This window comes from Erythrolamprus reginae, chromosome 1, assembly GCF_031021105.1.
Source record: "Erythrolamprus reginae isolate rEryReg1 chromosome 1, rEryReg1.hap1, whole genome shotgun sequence".
Classification (NCBI taxonomy): domain Eukaryota; kingdom Metazoa; phylum Chordata; class Lepidosauria; order Squamata; family Dipsadidae; genus Erythrolamprus; species Erythrolamprus reginae.
This window is the reverse complement of record NC_091950.1, coordinates 354,941,344-354,957,107: the sequence shown is the minus strand read 5'-3', so window position 1 is coordinate 354,957,107 and position 15,764 is coordinate 354,941,344. Positions and strand designations below refer to the sequence as shown.

The 15,764-nt window shown below is 37.1% G+C and overlaps 1 protein-coding gene across 2 annotated transcripts; it reads left to right on the top strand.

Moving 5' to 3' along the window:
- The first annotated feature begins 2,943 nt into the window (after positions 1 to 2,943).
- Positions 2,944 to 15,016, top strand: PCARE (photoreceptor cilium actin regulator). Of its 2 annotated transcripts, none has more exons than XR_011558136.1 (2): positions 2,944 to 2,978; positions 14,549 to 14,605. XR_011558136.1 is itself a non-coding variant. In XM_070740954.1 (2 exons), the coding sequence occupies exons 1-2, from the start codon at positions 3,061 to 3,063 to the stop codon at positions 14,676 to 14,678; spliced, it is 3,723 nt and encodes a 1,240-aa protein (XP_070597055.1). In that variant the 3' UTR covers positions 14,679 to 15,016. The 2 variants fall into 2 exon arrangements, 1 of the variants encoding a protein (XP_070597055.1); XM_070740954.1 differs by lacking the exon at positions 2,944 to 2,978 and adding an exon at positions 3,061 to 6,653 and having other exon boundaries at positions 14,549 to 15,016.
- Positions 15,017 to 15,764: the final 748 nt, after the last annotated feature.

Here is a 15,764-nt window from a genome sequence, read left to right as displayed (position 1 = left end):
GAGAGGGGCGGCATACAAATCTAATTAATAATAATAATAATAATAATAATAATAATGATGATGATGATGATGTCAATGCTAAAAACTCAGCTTCTGAGTATTTATTTATTTATTAGATTTCTATGCTGCCCTTCTCGAGGCAACTTGTACGTATGTGCAGAAGCAAAAAAACAAGATGGCCACGCCTATGGTGCTGCAAGAGAGTCATTTTGGGGGCTGGGGCTAGCCAGCCATGGCTGCTGATTCAGCAAACAGCGCAAAATTCCTACTACCGGTACTACAGAACCAGTTCGAACCAGCAGGAACACACCTCTGCTTTGAAGATGTTGATGCTGATAATTCTAACAAAATTAAGAGTAACCAATTGTATATTCTAATGTATCTATTTCTTATTCAGTTTGGATGCTGACAGATTCCCTTGGCACATATATATGGTAGCTCTGCTTTCAGTTTCTCTGCTACTAATGAAAAATCATAAAGTACAATTTATGTAACTTTAAAACTAGCATTCAAGATACTTTCTTTCTTTCCCATAGAACTTCTTTAAATTTTAAGTTGCAGATCAGTCAGGAATAGAAGGTCCAAACACATAAGGAGGACATTTAAAAACATTAATGCCAATTTTTTTTTGGGGGGGGAGCTTTTGACCAGGAGCTTGCAGTTGATAAGTTATGTGCACTCTTTTGTGTTTGCTGTGTACAAAAGTCAGCTATAGATTGAAAAACTGCTTCACCATTAAGCATTTTAGTATGCTTTCTTAACTTCTGTGTATTCAAAGACTAGTATTGCAATATCCAATCTGTTGATTACTGGGACCAGAGGTTTAGTCTCCTGAACTTTTGGACTCCTGTTGGAGCCCATCCTCAGGGAACATCTCTTTATGGCAATGTGTGCTATGGACTAGTCTATGTGTGGTATTTATGTGGTGCCTGGTTGGGTGTGTCTTGTTAATTGATTGAGGTGTTGATTGCCAGCTGTTAAGTAATTGACTGTTGTTTCCTTTTGCTGCCAAGTCCTCCATTCCTAAGTACCTGATAAAATTAGTGTTGCAGACTGACATGCAGAAAGAGGATGCAACTATTTTCAGCACACTTCACTATATTCTTTTCCTCAGAATTTTCTGTAGAGTATTTAAGTGTCTTCAGTTTGCACTGCAGGTAAAACTCAAGTACCCATAAAGTGGGAGTGGAACAGTTCTATTACCGGCAGCATTTTTCATTATTTTGGCAAGCAAGGAACGGATCAGTAGAAAATAAATTACATTTCAAAATCTCTAGTGGTGATCCCAAGAAAGTACAATACCATTTCAGAACAGTACATTGTGGAGAACTTAGAATGTAGTTTTAGATGCAGATGGATTCATCTTATGAAACATAAAACCTTATTAATATTCAAATACATTTCAGTTTCTTAAATGTCTTTGATAATCAGTATCTTTTGCAATACTAATGTAGCAATAAGATATATATTGACAGACTCAGAAGCCTGTTGCAATTATTATCTCTTAACAAGGAAATGGTGGGAAAAAATAGCTAACACAAATAGTCATTAATAGTATAATACTCCATCAATTTGCATATATCTTCTTTTAAAGCTTTCCAAGTACAGTTATCTCAGTCTCTTGCTAACACTACATGTTACATAGATTATAAAGCATGTGAAGAAATTCATTATCAATGACCCTCATGTTCCAATGCTGAGTTTCATTCAGTGACTTGACAGGGAAGACAAACTTCTCCTTTAATTTTCCCCCATTTCATGATTGCCTTGAGCCTATTGCTCTAGAAACAATATTAAGTCCCCAGTATTGAATTATTTCTGAGGTTTAATGTAATCTACAGCGGATCTGCGAAGTAAGAACTGTAAATCAACCAAGACCCTGGGAAAATAAAGATTATTATTCATAACAATCAAAGCATTTACATTAGAATAGATCTACCATGACTGTGAGGTATTTCACTAGCTTGTTCTTGATCAAGAATCTGATCTGTATTCAACGTCTCTTGTTTGTACTGGCTGTAAAGTGATTGGGAACCCCTCCAAGATCATATAAAGGGCATTTTCATTAGACTAATCAACTGCACCTGGTTACGTTAATCCAGCCTTTGGGCAAGAGAAGATTACTGAGCACTCTTTTGATGCTGAGAGACACCACTCTGGTGAATAATTCATAGCCTCCCATGAACTGCTGCAGGTGCTCTTGCACTTGAAGAAATCAAAGCAGGGCTGGGGGGAAAAGTGCACGCTGAATTGGGATCATTATTTAACTCTGAAAAAATAGAATTATGCAAAACAGCTTTATCATTTTGGAAAGTTAAAAGGCAGGAGAGCTAAAGCTATTCAACGCATTCTTGGAGAAAGTCCTCAAGGAAATGAATGCTTGCTCGTGCTAATCTTGAGATCGGATAAGACTGAATGGCTTAATAAGCTTTTTAATGCTGTTTTCTTTGGCTTTGTAGATTGTGTTTCTTCCTAATTGGCATTAGTCACCCAAGGTCACGTTCAGTCCTTAAAGGTGACCGTGTAGTACTATTTTGCCTTGCAGACAGTGTTCTTGGAACTGACCTACAACTACATCTGTCTTTGGAATGTCAGAACCCAAAGAAAGTTTAGAAATGAAACACAATGAGAACCCATTTCAGTGGACCAAAAGCCAATTTGTAAAATGCAGTGTGTAACGGGAATTGTCCTATTATAAGTGCCACAAACTAGCTGTGGGCTTCTTATCCTAATTACTTTAAATCCTTCTTTCTGGTTGACATCTGGTAAGGCAGAAGCAAGATACATAAGCCCTCTTAATCCCCTAGCTCAGTCGAAAATGCCACAGACATTTTTCATAGGGGAAATTGTTAAAGAGGAGAATACACTGACCAAACTGGAACTGAAGGTTTCTTAACAACTAGGCAATCTGCGAAGCAGTGGCTCTTCAAGATGAAGCTTTCCTCCAAAACTGCCGGCTCCCAACATCTGCTAAACTTGTAAGTTTTCATTCTTTTTTCATCTTTGCTTCATCTATTGACTACCTTTCCGTAGCAAAGAGACATAGGAAGGCAGAGCAGAATGGGTTGTACCCCTTCACGTAGTGATATTGTTAAGAATCCTGAAACAAAGCTGATGGATAAAAGAATTGCATTAGTTGACCGAGGAGGTGAAGGTTTTTCATTTCCTTTGCTGATCAAAGGCTCCTCTTCTTATGATACTGAAAGAATAAGACAGGAGGAGGCTCAAGTTAAAGATCACTTCTTCAAAAATTTATCAAATGAAGAGAAGGATGTTAATTTCTATTCCTCATCTGAGGATCCTTTGCTATCTGAGCTGGAACAGGAAGAGAAAGAAATTGAAAAGGTAGTCTCAGAGACTGAGAGAGCTATTTCTGAATCAATGAAGTTAAACAAAGGCAAGCATATGGCAGAAGCAATTATGATTAAAAAGCAAAAAAGTTCTGAGTCAGAAAAGTTTGATGCTACCACGGGAGATAAAAGTGAAGGCAACAAAAATCAAAAACCCAAAAACGGGAAGAAGCAAAGGAGCAGGCAGGGGAAACCAGGGCGTCCTTGCAAAATTAAAGAGAAAGCAAGTCCTTCTGTATGCCAGCCTGAGAAAAAGGTAGATTTCCCAGACGCTCTTGTTAAGGCCCATCAAAACGCATATGCATATCTCAATCCTAATATTGCCAAATATGAGGCTATCTTATGCATGACAGACCAGGTTACTGAAACGCAGTTAATTGTGCAACAGTTGGTAAATTTTTTGCTTTTTCGGTTTGACGGAATCAACCACCTTTTAGAAGAAATTATTGAAAATGGGGAAGACCTGCTCAAAGATGTGGGAGGGAACCTGGTTTGGCCAGCTGGCAAAGACAATCCAAAAGAGCAGCCAGATCTTTTGCAACAATTACTGCAATACACTGTCAACAAAATGCAGTTGTTAAATGCAACGGTGGCCTCTTTAGCCTCTGATGTCCTGCATGACTCTTGCAGCTTTTTGCAGTCTGCAAGTACCAGCTTAGAAGAAAAAATGAAAGCAAAGCAACATCTTGATGAACACTTGGTCAGGATTATAAAGAATCTTGAAGAATCTGCAGTTGGGTCTTCCAATCATTTCCCTGATGACTTGACTCTTTATTCTGAAGACAGTGGAATAGGCATTGACAGTGAATCAGTGAAAGATCTGAATATTATTGATAGGCATGGAATGGAAACAAATTGTGAGACCATTCACAAAAGTCCATGCAACTCCAGGAATGGTATAAGCATGTCCCAAGACTGTGTGCTGGAAAAACAGTTTAAGAATATTTCTTACCCACCTTCACAGACAAGGAGTTCAATACCTTCATCTGGGGTAGTATCAAAAAGTAGATCCACTTTTCTCCAACATCAAAATATCTTGAAAACCTTTAACTGCGGTCGCTCTGATATAACCCATGAAAGTTATAGCTTCAAACAGAGTGAATTTGGTAGTATTTCCTCCACAAATGAAGACAATAGTGCCAACAGTTTATCTGAGGAAGAATGTGACTCTATAAGTCTGTCTGAAAAAGAAAAAAATGCTTTATCTAAAAGATCTATATCTTTTCCTGCAGCACGAGAAAATAGGCAGAAGCCTTCCACCAAACAAATAGATAGTGCAGATAATGAGATGATTCTCAAAATGAAAGATTCCATTAGTGAAAAGATAAAATTTGTTCCAGCTAAATGTCGGCAAAGGGCATGGATGGAAGATGAAAATGGAAAAGAATTTCCGAGACCTAGTACAGCGTCTGGGGGCCAGAAGACACGTATTAAAGAGAAACGGTCCAGGTCCGAGATGTCGCTCAAAAGTCATGCTGAGGACCCCACTCTTTTGGAACTTCAAAGAACACAAAAAGATCTTGACAGAAGGTTAGAATTATATTATCAATTAAATGGAAAAGAGGAACTCAATGATACATTGGAAATATTGAACCCAAAAGAATTGTCTGACTTAGAATATTTTGAGCCTGTTGCTCACAGAATTTCCACTACTAAACTCAAAGCATCTCTTGCTAAAAATTTCAATATACTGCCTGATTCTTCATGTAGGTTCAATGAAAATGTAAAATGTAAAATGCCCACAACTGCCATGTCTTCAGAAGACTTGATATCTAGAAAAGAAAATTATTCTGGGACCTCCTCCAAAAAAAATACTTCACCATGTAAATCTGTGAAAAAATTAATTGAAACATTTAGCCCATCTGAAAGTCTGGTGAAATCCTCAAACTTAAGAACATTGGGCCCAATAAAATGTGTCAGAAAGTTTGGACTTCAAAGCATTTCTCCCAACCTTCCATTCCCCAAAGAATTTGAGTCTTTAAATCACAAACGCAATGTTTCACCATTAGAAGATACCAGTTGCAAAAACATCAGAACTAGACGTTGTACTCTTAGTGACAATAGTTCAGTGGAATTTTCAAGCAGCCTTGATACAAATGAGGATTCTGGTGAGATTGATATGGAAAACCTACCTCCTCCACCACCTGAAATGTTAATGGAAATGTTACTTGAATCAACTGAATGTTCAGGAGATATAAAGATGGAAGAAAACAATTTGGAAGTGGTTGATAAGACTACCAGAGCAAATGAACAGTGCACCACCAAGAAAATTACTCAGATTTGTCCACGGATGAAACTTTCCATCTGTTCACTTGATTTGTTACCAAATAAGAATCTTAGCAATTCCCCACCTGTCAACAAAGCACCAGATAATGAGGTAGATACCATACCAAATAAATATTTCTTGGAGGTGAGTACAACTCATAGGTCTGATTGCCGCAAAAGGGATGATGAAATGGAAAAAGTTGCAGATCTATATAAACAGTCTCGTAAAATAATACCTCTTCCAAATCCTAAAGAAGCATCAGAATCGAATGGGAGCAATCAGGGAAACATAAGTGACAGTGAAGCACTTTTAACTGAAAAGCAAAATTCACCTGATTTATTAAAGAAAAATGAGAAAATGTCAGGTTCTATCAATCAAGTATCACCAGTAAGAATACCACCTTCCTCACCTTCTAATCAGAAGAGGCATCACAGAGCTATTCATCAAGTTTCTTCTCCCATTCTACATCAGCAACCTAGTCCCTCAGCTCATTCCAGGTCAGCAAGTCCCCCAATCCAGAGGAAAGTGATTTCCCCACCACCCCAGCAAAATCTCTCTAATCCTCCAGTAATACGCAAACAACAAATTTCCCAGAATCAAAAGGTATACAGCCTACCATCCCACAACCAAGAACCTCCTTTTGGAACTACTCCATCTATTTCCCCATCTCCGTTTCATAGATGTTTACAAAACAATATGGACTCCAAGGACGAGCCACATTCTGCCTCCCCAAAGATTGTTAGCAATGCTCACTCAATATTTTGCCCAGCAACTACTTCTTTATTTGAAGCCAAGCCAGTGTTGTCATCAAACATCAACCCAATAGGAGGGGCTATGGTCCAGCCTGAAGCCTCAACATCTACAAGGAGAAATAGCATGCAACTCCGGCAACTTGTGGGTCAGCAGAGGATGATCAACAGTGCTGCTAGTCCTCAGCCTTGCCTCCGAAGGAGTTTCTCTGACCATAGGCCTGAATTCCAGCTTCCACTGCCAGTTTTTATTGCAGCAGAGAGCGACCCTGTGCTTAATCAAGCAAGGTAAGAAGCCTAAATTTCAAAACCTTTTCATTGCATTTAGATGTATAGCCTAATTGTCAGAATCAGCATGGTTTATATAATTCATAGCTCTTTTCTGACAAGCCATTGTTTCCATGAGTTAAAGGTTTGTAGAAAAGAGGCACATCTCCTTGTGGCCTAATCAGCACATTGATTTTATTAATACATCCTGCTCTAATTCCTGACATGGTCTGAGATCACAGGTAGGCTAACATCAGCATCTGCCAGGCTATTTCCTTATTGGGTTTCTTACTGTGAGAATGAATTTCAAATGTTCTCATCTCTGAAACTAACTAGCTGACTATAGTCCTTTTCTGATGGCCACATTACAGGTAGTTATGCTGAAGCTAACCTCTTGAAGAAAAGGTAGTGTGCTAATATAATAAACACATGACCAAAGATGGAAAAAAATTTCTTATTACTTGAGCACATTCTTCTTTTAGTCAAGTTATCTCTACTAGCCTAGGTGTTTTACATATGCAGTGTTTGACAGTCTAAATTCCTCTTTAACAGTAATTTAAAATTTCTGTTTATATCATGGCTGATACACGGTGATGAATTTCTTATTGTTTCCTTACATATCAACAATCATTATTGCTGATTGTTCTGGAATCTCTTCATGTGAAGAATAAGTTCCAATGTTTAAAAATGTAGTATTTGTATTTGTATTTATTAGATTTGTATGCCGCCCCTCTCCGAAGACTCGGGGCGGCTAACAACAATATAAGAAGACAATGTAAACAAATCTAATATTAAAACAATCTAAAAACCCCCAATTTAAAGAACCACTCATACACACAAATATACCATGTATAAATTCTATAAGCCTAGGGGGAAGGGAAATTTCAATTCCCCCATGCCTGACGACAGAGGTGGGTTTTAAGGAGCTTGTGAAAGGCAAGGAGGGTGGGGGCCATAGTTCCCTCTAAGCTGAGCAGTGAGCAATCGCTCACTTAAAAATCATCATCAACTCAGAGTTTTCCAAACCTGCCCAGAAGCCGAGAGGGAAAGAGTGAGAGGGAAGGAGAGAGAGAGGAAGAGAGAGAAACAGATAGAAAAAAGAGAGGAAGGAAAAGAGAAAGAAAAAGAATGGGAGTAAGGAAGAGAGAAAGAAAATCAAAATCTAGTTTGAAACTAGCTCAACTATTTAAGTGGCATTTTGATATTGATAGAGTTGCCCTATTATGAGCTCACTGTTATAGACACACAGTACAGCATTTTATTTTGAAATTCTCTGAGGCAAAACAGGGTGGGTTTTTTATTTGTTTGTTTGTTTGTTCATTTATTTATTATTTCTGTGCCGCCCAGTCCCGAAGGGACTGCCGCTCAGACACTATACTTTTCTGCCCACCCCCCCCCCCCCAAAATTAGAGGGAACACTGGTGGGGGCAACTCTGATATCTGGGGGGAGCTGGTTCCAGACTAATAAGACTAATACTAATAGACCTCCAATTGAAATTGAGCAAACAGTGTAATGCAGCTGCTAAAAAGACCAGCACAGTCCTTGGCTGCATCAGCAGAAGCATTTAATGACGATCATGAAAGGTAATTGTTCTGTTTTTCTTTGTGGGGTTAGGCCATAATTAAAATATAATTACCAGAATAGTAAGGACATGGGCAGTTCTAGCTTACAAAGGAGAAATCTAAGAGGCTATATGATAGTTGTCCCAGAATATCTTAAATATTGTCTCTTGCAGAAGAGAGCAAAATTATTCTCTGTGCAAATGAGAAAATAAGGGCTAGCAGATTGAAATTCAAAGGAAGATATATTTATGCTCAACAACAGTAAGAATTTTCTAACCATCATTGCTGGACAATGGAAGAGTCTACCAAGAATTGTGCTGTCCTCCTTAATTGCAGGCTTCCAAACAGGAGGTAAAGAAGAGGATACCTTAGCAAATTCTGAATTAAAGAAGAAGTTGGGCTAACTAGATCAGTGCTTCTCAACCTCAAGAACTTTAAGATGTGTGCACTTTAATTCCCCAAATTTCCCAGCATAGTGGCTGGAAAATTCTTGTATTTCAAGTCTGTATACCTTAAAGTTTCTGATATTGAGAAATGCTGTACTAAATGATTTGCAGTAGCCTCTTCCAACCTACCATATTTTTCTGAATATAAGACGCACCAGAATATAAGACGCACCTTAGTTTTGGGGGAAGAAAATAAGGAAAATAATCTGCTTACCAGGTATTCTTCTGGCTAGCGTCCTTAGTTTGGTCAGCTTCAGCACATTATTTTAACCCCTGGTTAAGGGTTTTAAAAAATTATTCTGAGAGAGTAACAATGAAAAATCTTGCAAGCCAGTAAGAGCTGTGAACATCATTAGCACCTGGTTAGGGCTGGAAAGAAACATTTGGAGCAAGTTAGACCAATGGGGGAAAAAAACCTGCAAAGACTTAGGGCTTGGAAAACATTATTATTATTTATTATTATTTATTCGATTTGTATGCCGCCCCTCTCCGAAGACTCCGAAAACATTCTTCACAGAGAGTAACAATGAAAGAGCTTGGATACATTCAGAGCAACTGGTTAGGGCTGGAAAGAAATATCTGGAGCAATGAAAAAAATTTCTGGAGCAATGAAAAAAAACCCTAAAAAGACAGGGTTTGGAATACAATGAAACAATGAAAGTAACAATGAAAGCTGGGAACATTGTTAGCACCTGGTTAGGGCTGGAAAGAAACATTTGGAGCAAATAGAGAATGGGGGAAAAAATCAAAGACAGGGTTTGGAAAACATTCTTAGCAAAAACAATTATTATTATTATTATTATTATTATTATTATTATTATTATTATTATTATTATCATTATCATTATCATTATCATTATCATTATTATTAATTGGATTTGTATGCTGCCCTTCTCCGAAGACTCGGGGTGGCTATTAAAGAGCTTGCAAGCCGGTAAGAGCTGGGAACATCATTAGTACCTGGTTAGGGCTAGAAAGAAACTTAGCAAGTTAGAGTAATGAAAAAAACCCTGTTACCCTGGTCTGAAAGAAGGTGTTTAAGGGGTGACTTGATCAAAGTGCATACAATCATGCGTGGATAGAAAAGGTGGATAGAGAAAATTCTTTTCTCTATCACACAATACTAGAACAAGGGGGCACTCCCTAAAGCTGATAGGTAAGAAAGCAAGGACAAATAAAGGGAAATATTTCTTCACCCAGAGGGTCTTTGGTTTATGGAACTCACTTCCAGAAGAGGTTATGACAGCTGTCAGCCTTGATAGCTTCAAGGCAGGATTAGACAGATTCATGGGTGCCAAGTGTATCGGTGGTTATTGAAATGGATGTCCATGTGCCGCCTCTATGTTGGTTGAGGCAGGCAGGATTCCCTTGAGTACCATTTGTTTGGGGGTCAAGGGAAAGGGAGGGTTTTGCCTTCCCTTTGTACTCAAGATCCCCATGTACAATTGGTGGGCCACTATCTGACACAGAATGCTGGACTCGATGGGCTTTGGCCTGATTCAACATGGCTCTTCTTATGTTCTTATGGTCTTATAGACTTAGGGCTTGGAAAAAATTATTTGCAGAAAGAAACAATGAAAGAGCCTGCAAGTTAAGAGCTGGGAAGATTGTTAGCAGGTACTTAGGGTTGAAAAAAGAGCTACATTCAGAGTATAAGAGGCAGATGAATTTTCAGCCTCTTTTAGGGAGGAAAAAGGTGTGTCTTATACACCGAAAAATCCGGTATACATTATATGTTTATATGCATTTTATTTACCAATCATGTTAATGAATGTGACAAAACAGGCAAAAAATATTTTTAATAATTGAGACTCTCCTCATCCTGTGACAATCAGTTAAACCTTCAGAGGAAGTCTACTTGGCAAGACTGTAGTTATTGCTTCTGTTTTATTATGGCCATTTTTTAAAAAAAAGATGAAAGAAGCCTTAGGTTTTTGTTGTTTTAAATCAGCTAACTTCAAGCTTGGATTCAGCTTGACAACTTGTAAGGAAATAAATAGGGGGGGGGGGGGGATTGTGCAGTATAACAAAGAAATGTGTCAATAGCCCCAAATTAGAACTATACAGTACAGTAATGTCCATTAACAGCTTCCTGACAGTTTCTTTTCCCTGAATAACAAGGGAATATACTGTCAGACTTTGAATCTAAGAAAGCCAGCAAACCTCTATAATTGTATGGAAAGAAGAGATAGATTATTTTATTTTTCATTTGGTCATTAGTTAAAATCAGACACAACTGGAGAAACACTAGAAAACCATATAGCATTTGAGCATGTATAATAAGAGGAAAAGCTAATGTACAGATAGAATCTTCCACTTGTATAATGGTTGGTCTAGGAGCTGAAAAGGGATGCTAATCAAATATTTTACTTAATGTTAAGGTATCATATCCAAACATAACCAGAATAAATTACTACGTTGTTGTTTCCAAATTCTCAAGAAATCAGTCTTTGAAGGCTTCCAAATCGCAAATCACAAAAGTGTTCTGTAAAACCCTCTTATGTTATTACAAAATATTATTTTAAGGTTAAATCTCTCAATAAAAATCGTTCATATTATAAAACAAATTACTGTAAATAAAATGCGTAAAAGTTTGATTTTTATGTACAAAACGTGGAGGAAGATACTATATATGTCCATACTAAGTTTCTCTTTATTTTTGGAGTTTGAAAAACTGTTACATTTCCCATAATTCAATTTTTAAAAGTTTCTTATCGATATTTTACACCAATAGTCCTAAATATATTAATATGTTTTATTTTACTATGTGTGAAAATCAACATACATAGGCATTTTGCTGTATAAATAGTATAACAGACTTTCCCTAATAAAATTAACTTCCCTTGTTGATAAGGAGTTAAGACAATTTTAGGAAGTGTATATTTGTAGAAGGAAACATTGGGTAATTGCAGTAATACATAATTGCAGGAAGAGGAAATGCTAGAAGTGATTCTGATTGAAGGATATGAGTTTAATATATAAATCATTATTTGTCTCTAAATTTTACATTGTGATGCAGCCACACAGATTCTAAAGGTTTTTCATCAGGTTTTGTCCATCCACCCTCTGATTTTTCTGTTTTATGGTTACTTTTTTGGATAACTGGCTATGTAGGTTTTGAAACTGTGGCTACCTTTTTCCATATAGTTTCTCTAACTAGTTTTTCTCTTGAAAGGGAAAAAAAAAATACTCCACAGCCATTTAGGTTCAAGGCTGTCCTTGACAGCAGCACTCCATCCCCCATCAGTAGTGGGATTCAAAAATTATTACTACCAGTTCTGTGGGCGTAGCTTGGTGGGTGTGGCATGGTGTGGCTTGGTGGGCATGGCAGGGGGAGGATACTGTAGAATCTCAATTTCCTCCTGATCAGCTGGGACATAAGAATAAATGGGTGTGGGGCTAGTCGGAGGTGGTATTTACTGTTGCTCCGAACTACTCAAAATTTCCACTATCAGTTCTCTGAACTACTCAAAATTTCCGCTATCAGTTCTCTGAACTGCTCAAAATTTCCACTACCGGTTCTCCAAACTGGTCAGAACCTGCTAAAATCCACCTCTGCCCCCCCCACGCATACATACACCATCAAATTAATAAAAATAATGAAAACTATAGCCACATACAGTAAGAACGGTACAGTCTAGAAAAGCCTATAATATAACTAGTGGGGCAGAACTAACAGTGCAGCTGGCCAAACTATCCCTTTGTTTTAATGTCTGATCTTTCCTGTACCCCTGTCAAAACAAACATGGAAGATGGATCTCAGAAGCAGGAATGGAAATGCCCACGACAATTATGGTGGTTAACAGGAATTGGACTGATCCTTCCCTTGAATGTATTAATAAACTCATTATTGTTAAATCATGTTTAGTTATATTGAGAAAGTTGGGTAAAAAGAGAGTATGTATTATTCTAAAATGGAGTGGTTGAGACAATTTTAGGCTGCCTCAAGTATTATTGAGGATGAGAAGAAGGTAACAACATACAGAACTGCTTGAACTGCTGGTAGTAGAAAAGCAGAGAGAAGGTATAAGAAAGTAGGTACTAAAGTAGGTACTAGACTAGCCACCTGAGCTAGAAAGAGAGGGGTGAATATTAAAGTGGATTGAATAATGGAATGTAACTTAGGTTATTGTACTATTGTTTTTAAGCGACAATATATGTATATTGATTTCTATTGAAGGTATATGTGATGTATGTTATCTATGTTTTTAATGTGGAAGAAAAAAATAAAAAGACTTTTATTGGAAAAAATGGTGAGTACTCCAAGGTCCTTAACAGAGTGAGAGTCCTACAATGTTGTGTCCATCCAGCTTGTATTTTGTGTTCTGATTTTTTTTAACCAGTGTGTAAGACAGAGCATTTGTTGGTTGAGATTTGAAGTTGCCACTTGTTTGTCCATTCTGACACATAGTCAAGGTCTTTGTGAAGGATAGCAGCATGGACAGTAGTGTTAAATAGTTTTACATCATCAGCAAAAAGAATGCAGTTGCTTTTAATAGGATCGCAAAAATCATTTATGTAAAGTATAAGAAGTTTTGGTCCTAAACACTGCCTTGGGGGACATCACTATTAACAAGTAAAGGATTTGATATAGCATTTGACATTTTGACCACTTGTTGCCTGTTTGAAAGGAACATAGTTGTCCATTTATGCAGGGGGCAGAAATACAATAAGATTGCAGTTTTAGAAGTAGTAGTTTGTTGTACACCACTGAATCAAAGCCTTTACAGAAATCAATATAAATTGTGTCTATTGCTTTGCCTTAATCAAGTTGTGTAGTCCATATGTTTTTGCAGTGTAGGAGTTGCAGATTACAGGATAAAATTTTCCTGCAATGCAATGATGAGACCTTAACGAAGTACAGTTTTTGTCATTTTATGGTTCCAATAAAGGTAATACTTATTTTTCTCCATCAGTCATCATAACCCATTGTAGTTTTTACTGGAAATATTGTGGTAAATTCTGTTTTTCATTGCCCCTAAATTTTTAAACTGAAACATATATGCCAGATTCAGCACTGATTATGTTAACATCTGCAAGAAAACAACCCAAGTTCAGAAAGCAAGGATCCTTCATTTCAACCCTGAGCTACAATTATTCTCCTTTACCGGTTTTAAGTAGGAGGATGATATGTATCCTATAGTTCTACCAAAATTGAGGGAAATTGAATGACAGATGTAAAATTCAAAATCCTGATAATCTCAATTTGCCAAATTATGGTAGAATGCTTGAAAAAAAGTATATTATCTATTAGCGTAGATCACATCTTTTCTCCAGAAGTTCATACATAGCACTTTCTCTTACCATATTTTTTCCACAACAACCCTATAAAGCAGACTGGGATGATAGTATGATTGATCAAAAATCAATCAATAAGCTTTCATGATTGTAAATAAACTTGAACTTGGATCATCCCAGACCTAATCCAACATCTGATCTCTGAGTCTCAGGAGAGGTGCGGCATACAAATGTAATAAATAATAATAATAATAATAATAATAATAATAATAATAAATTGCACAAGCACAGAAGTCTCTAAACACTTCTGGGCATGAAATAATGAGCATGTTGGGAAATTAATAATCACTCTAACACAATTTCAGTGCATTTCAGACCATCCTGCTTTTTACATTTAAAAAAACTTCATATTTTTAAAAATCCATTATATGAATATATGTTTAATCTGTGCATGTCTTATGCAGGTCACTGAAATATGATATTTGGAATGCAAAATGTTTGGATTAGGAATTCTTGTCCTCCAGGGATAATTGTATTGATTGTTTTCTTCAAAGAAATTGGAATTAAAAATGAACTGATAATTTTCTTCCTTTCCTAGATTAACACACCTTTTCTGTTACTTTATTTGAAATATTAAATTTCACAAGGCTTTTTCTTTTCCTTTTGCAGCATGGAAAATTGCCTTTTAAAAGAAGGAGACTCTTGGAAGAGCAAGTATTCCTCTGAGGGAAAAGGGATAGGCAAATCATCTTCTTATCCTGAACTCTACATTGTGGGTCAAGGACTCCAGAAGGCCTAAGTGGAATTAGTAAGAATGGAAGAAGTCAGAACCCAGACTGAGGATATCTACGTGTTGTCCTATGGAACTTGCATCCCTTTTACTAACTACATCAGAGAAGACAACATATTGAGTAGAATTTGACAACTGGATCACTGTGAGGCTCTAAAGTAATCTGTACAGCAATCTAAGATGTAGAGCCCACATCTTAGAAAATAAGAGTATCTATTCAAAATATGCAAAGATCAATAGTGTTGCGAGCCACAGAAAACATGTAAAATGCCAGACATCTCCTACACAGCACTTAAGTTTAGCTAACTCTAGTAAATGAGTAAAGTCTACATAGTTTAGGGAATGACAAGGGAAAGCAGCCAATGAAAACATCTGGTGTAGGAGTTTCCTTTTTAATCACCCATATTTTTATGAAAGTTAGTCGTTAAACTAATAAAAAAAGACTTCCATGGGAAGTGGTTATTCCTATTCAACAAAAGGATGCCCTAGTAGGCACAGTCAGTTGGGAACAACTATTTTATTAGACAACAAAGAGTGGTTCTTCTTGTCATCCATTATTTACACGTTAAGAACAACTGTAAAAGAATTAAGAGTTTCTGGATGTCTAGGGAACACCAAGGAGATGTCAATAGCCGCACTAATGTTCATGGTCACTTTCCATTCTGTTCAACAGTAGTAGCTTCTGCTGCACTACAAAAAGCTTAATAAAAAGGCAGTAATCTGTTAAAAACCTTGGAAACACAATTCAATAGTGCACATAACTCTTTCTTGGACAAAGATAGACAACAGAGATAGAGATGATAGATAGATAGATAGATAGATAGATAGATAGATAGATAGATAGATAGATAGATAGATAGATAGATAGATAGATAGATAAATAGATAGTGTTGTGGTTGGCTCTGGACCAGCTCCTGCCCAAAGGACTGTGGGGGTGGAGGTGGGTGAATCCTCCCAATGTCAGAGGCCAGTTTTACTGCTGACTGCTTTGGACAGTTTTGCTTCTATTTTACTTTCGATAAAAACAGTGTTCTTGATTTTTCACGTGTATGTGTCTGACAGACAGACAGACAGACAGACAGACAGACAGACAGA

Excerpts from the sequence above, each read along its gene's own strand:
- PCARE (XM_070740954.1), top strand. The coding sequence starts at position 3,061 with ATGGGTTGTACCCCTTCACGTAGTGATATTGTTAAGAATCCTGAAACA. Across the intron at positions 6,654-14,548 it reads CCTGTGCTTAATCAAGCAAG|CATGGAAAATTGCCTTTTAA; the intron begins GTAAGAAGCCTA and ends TTCCTTTTGCAG.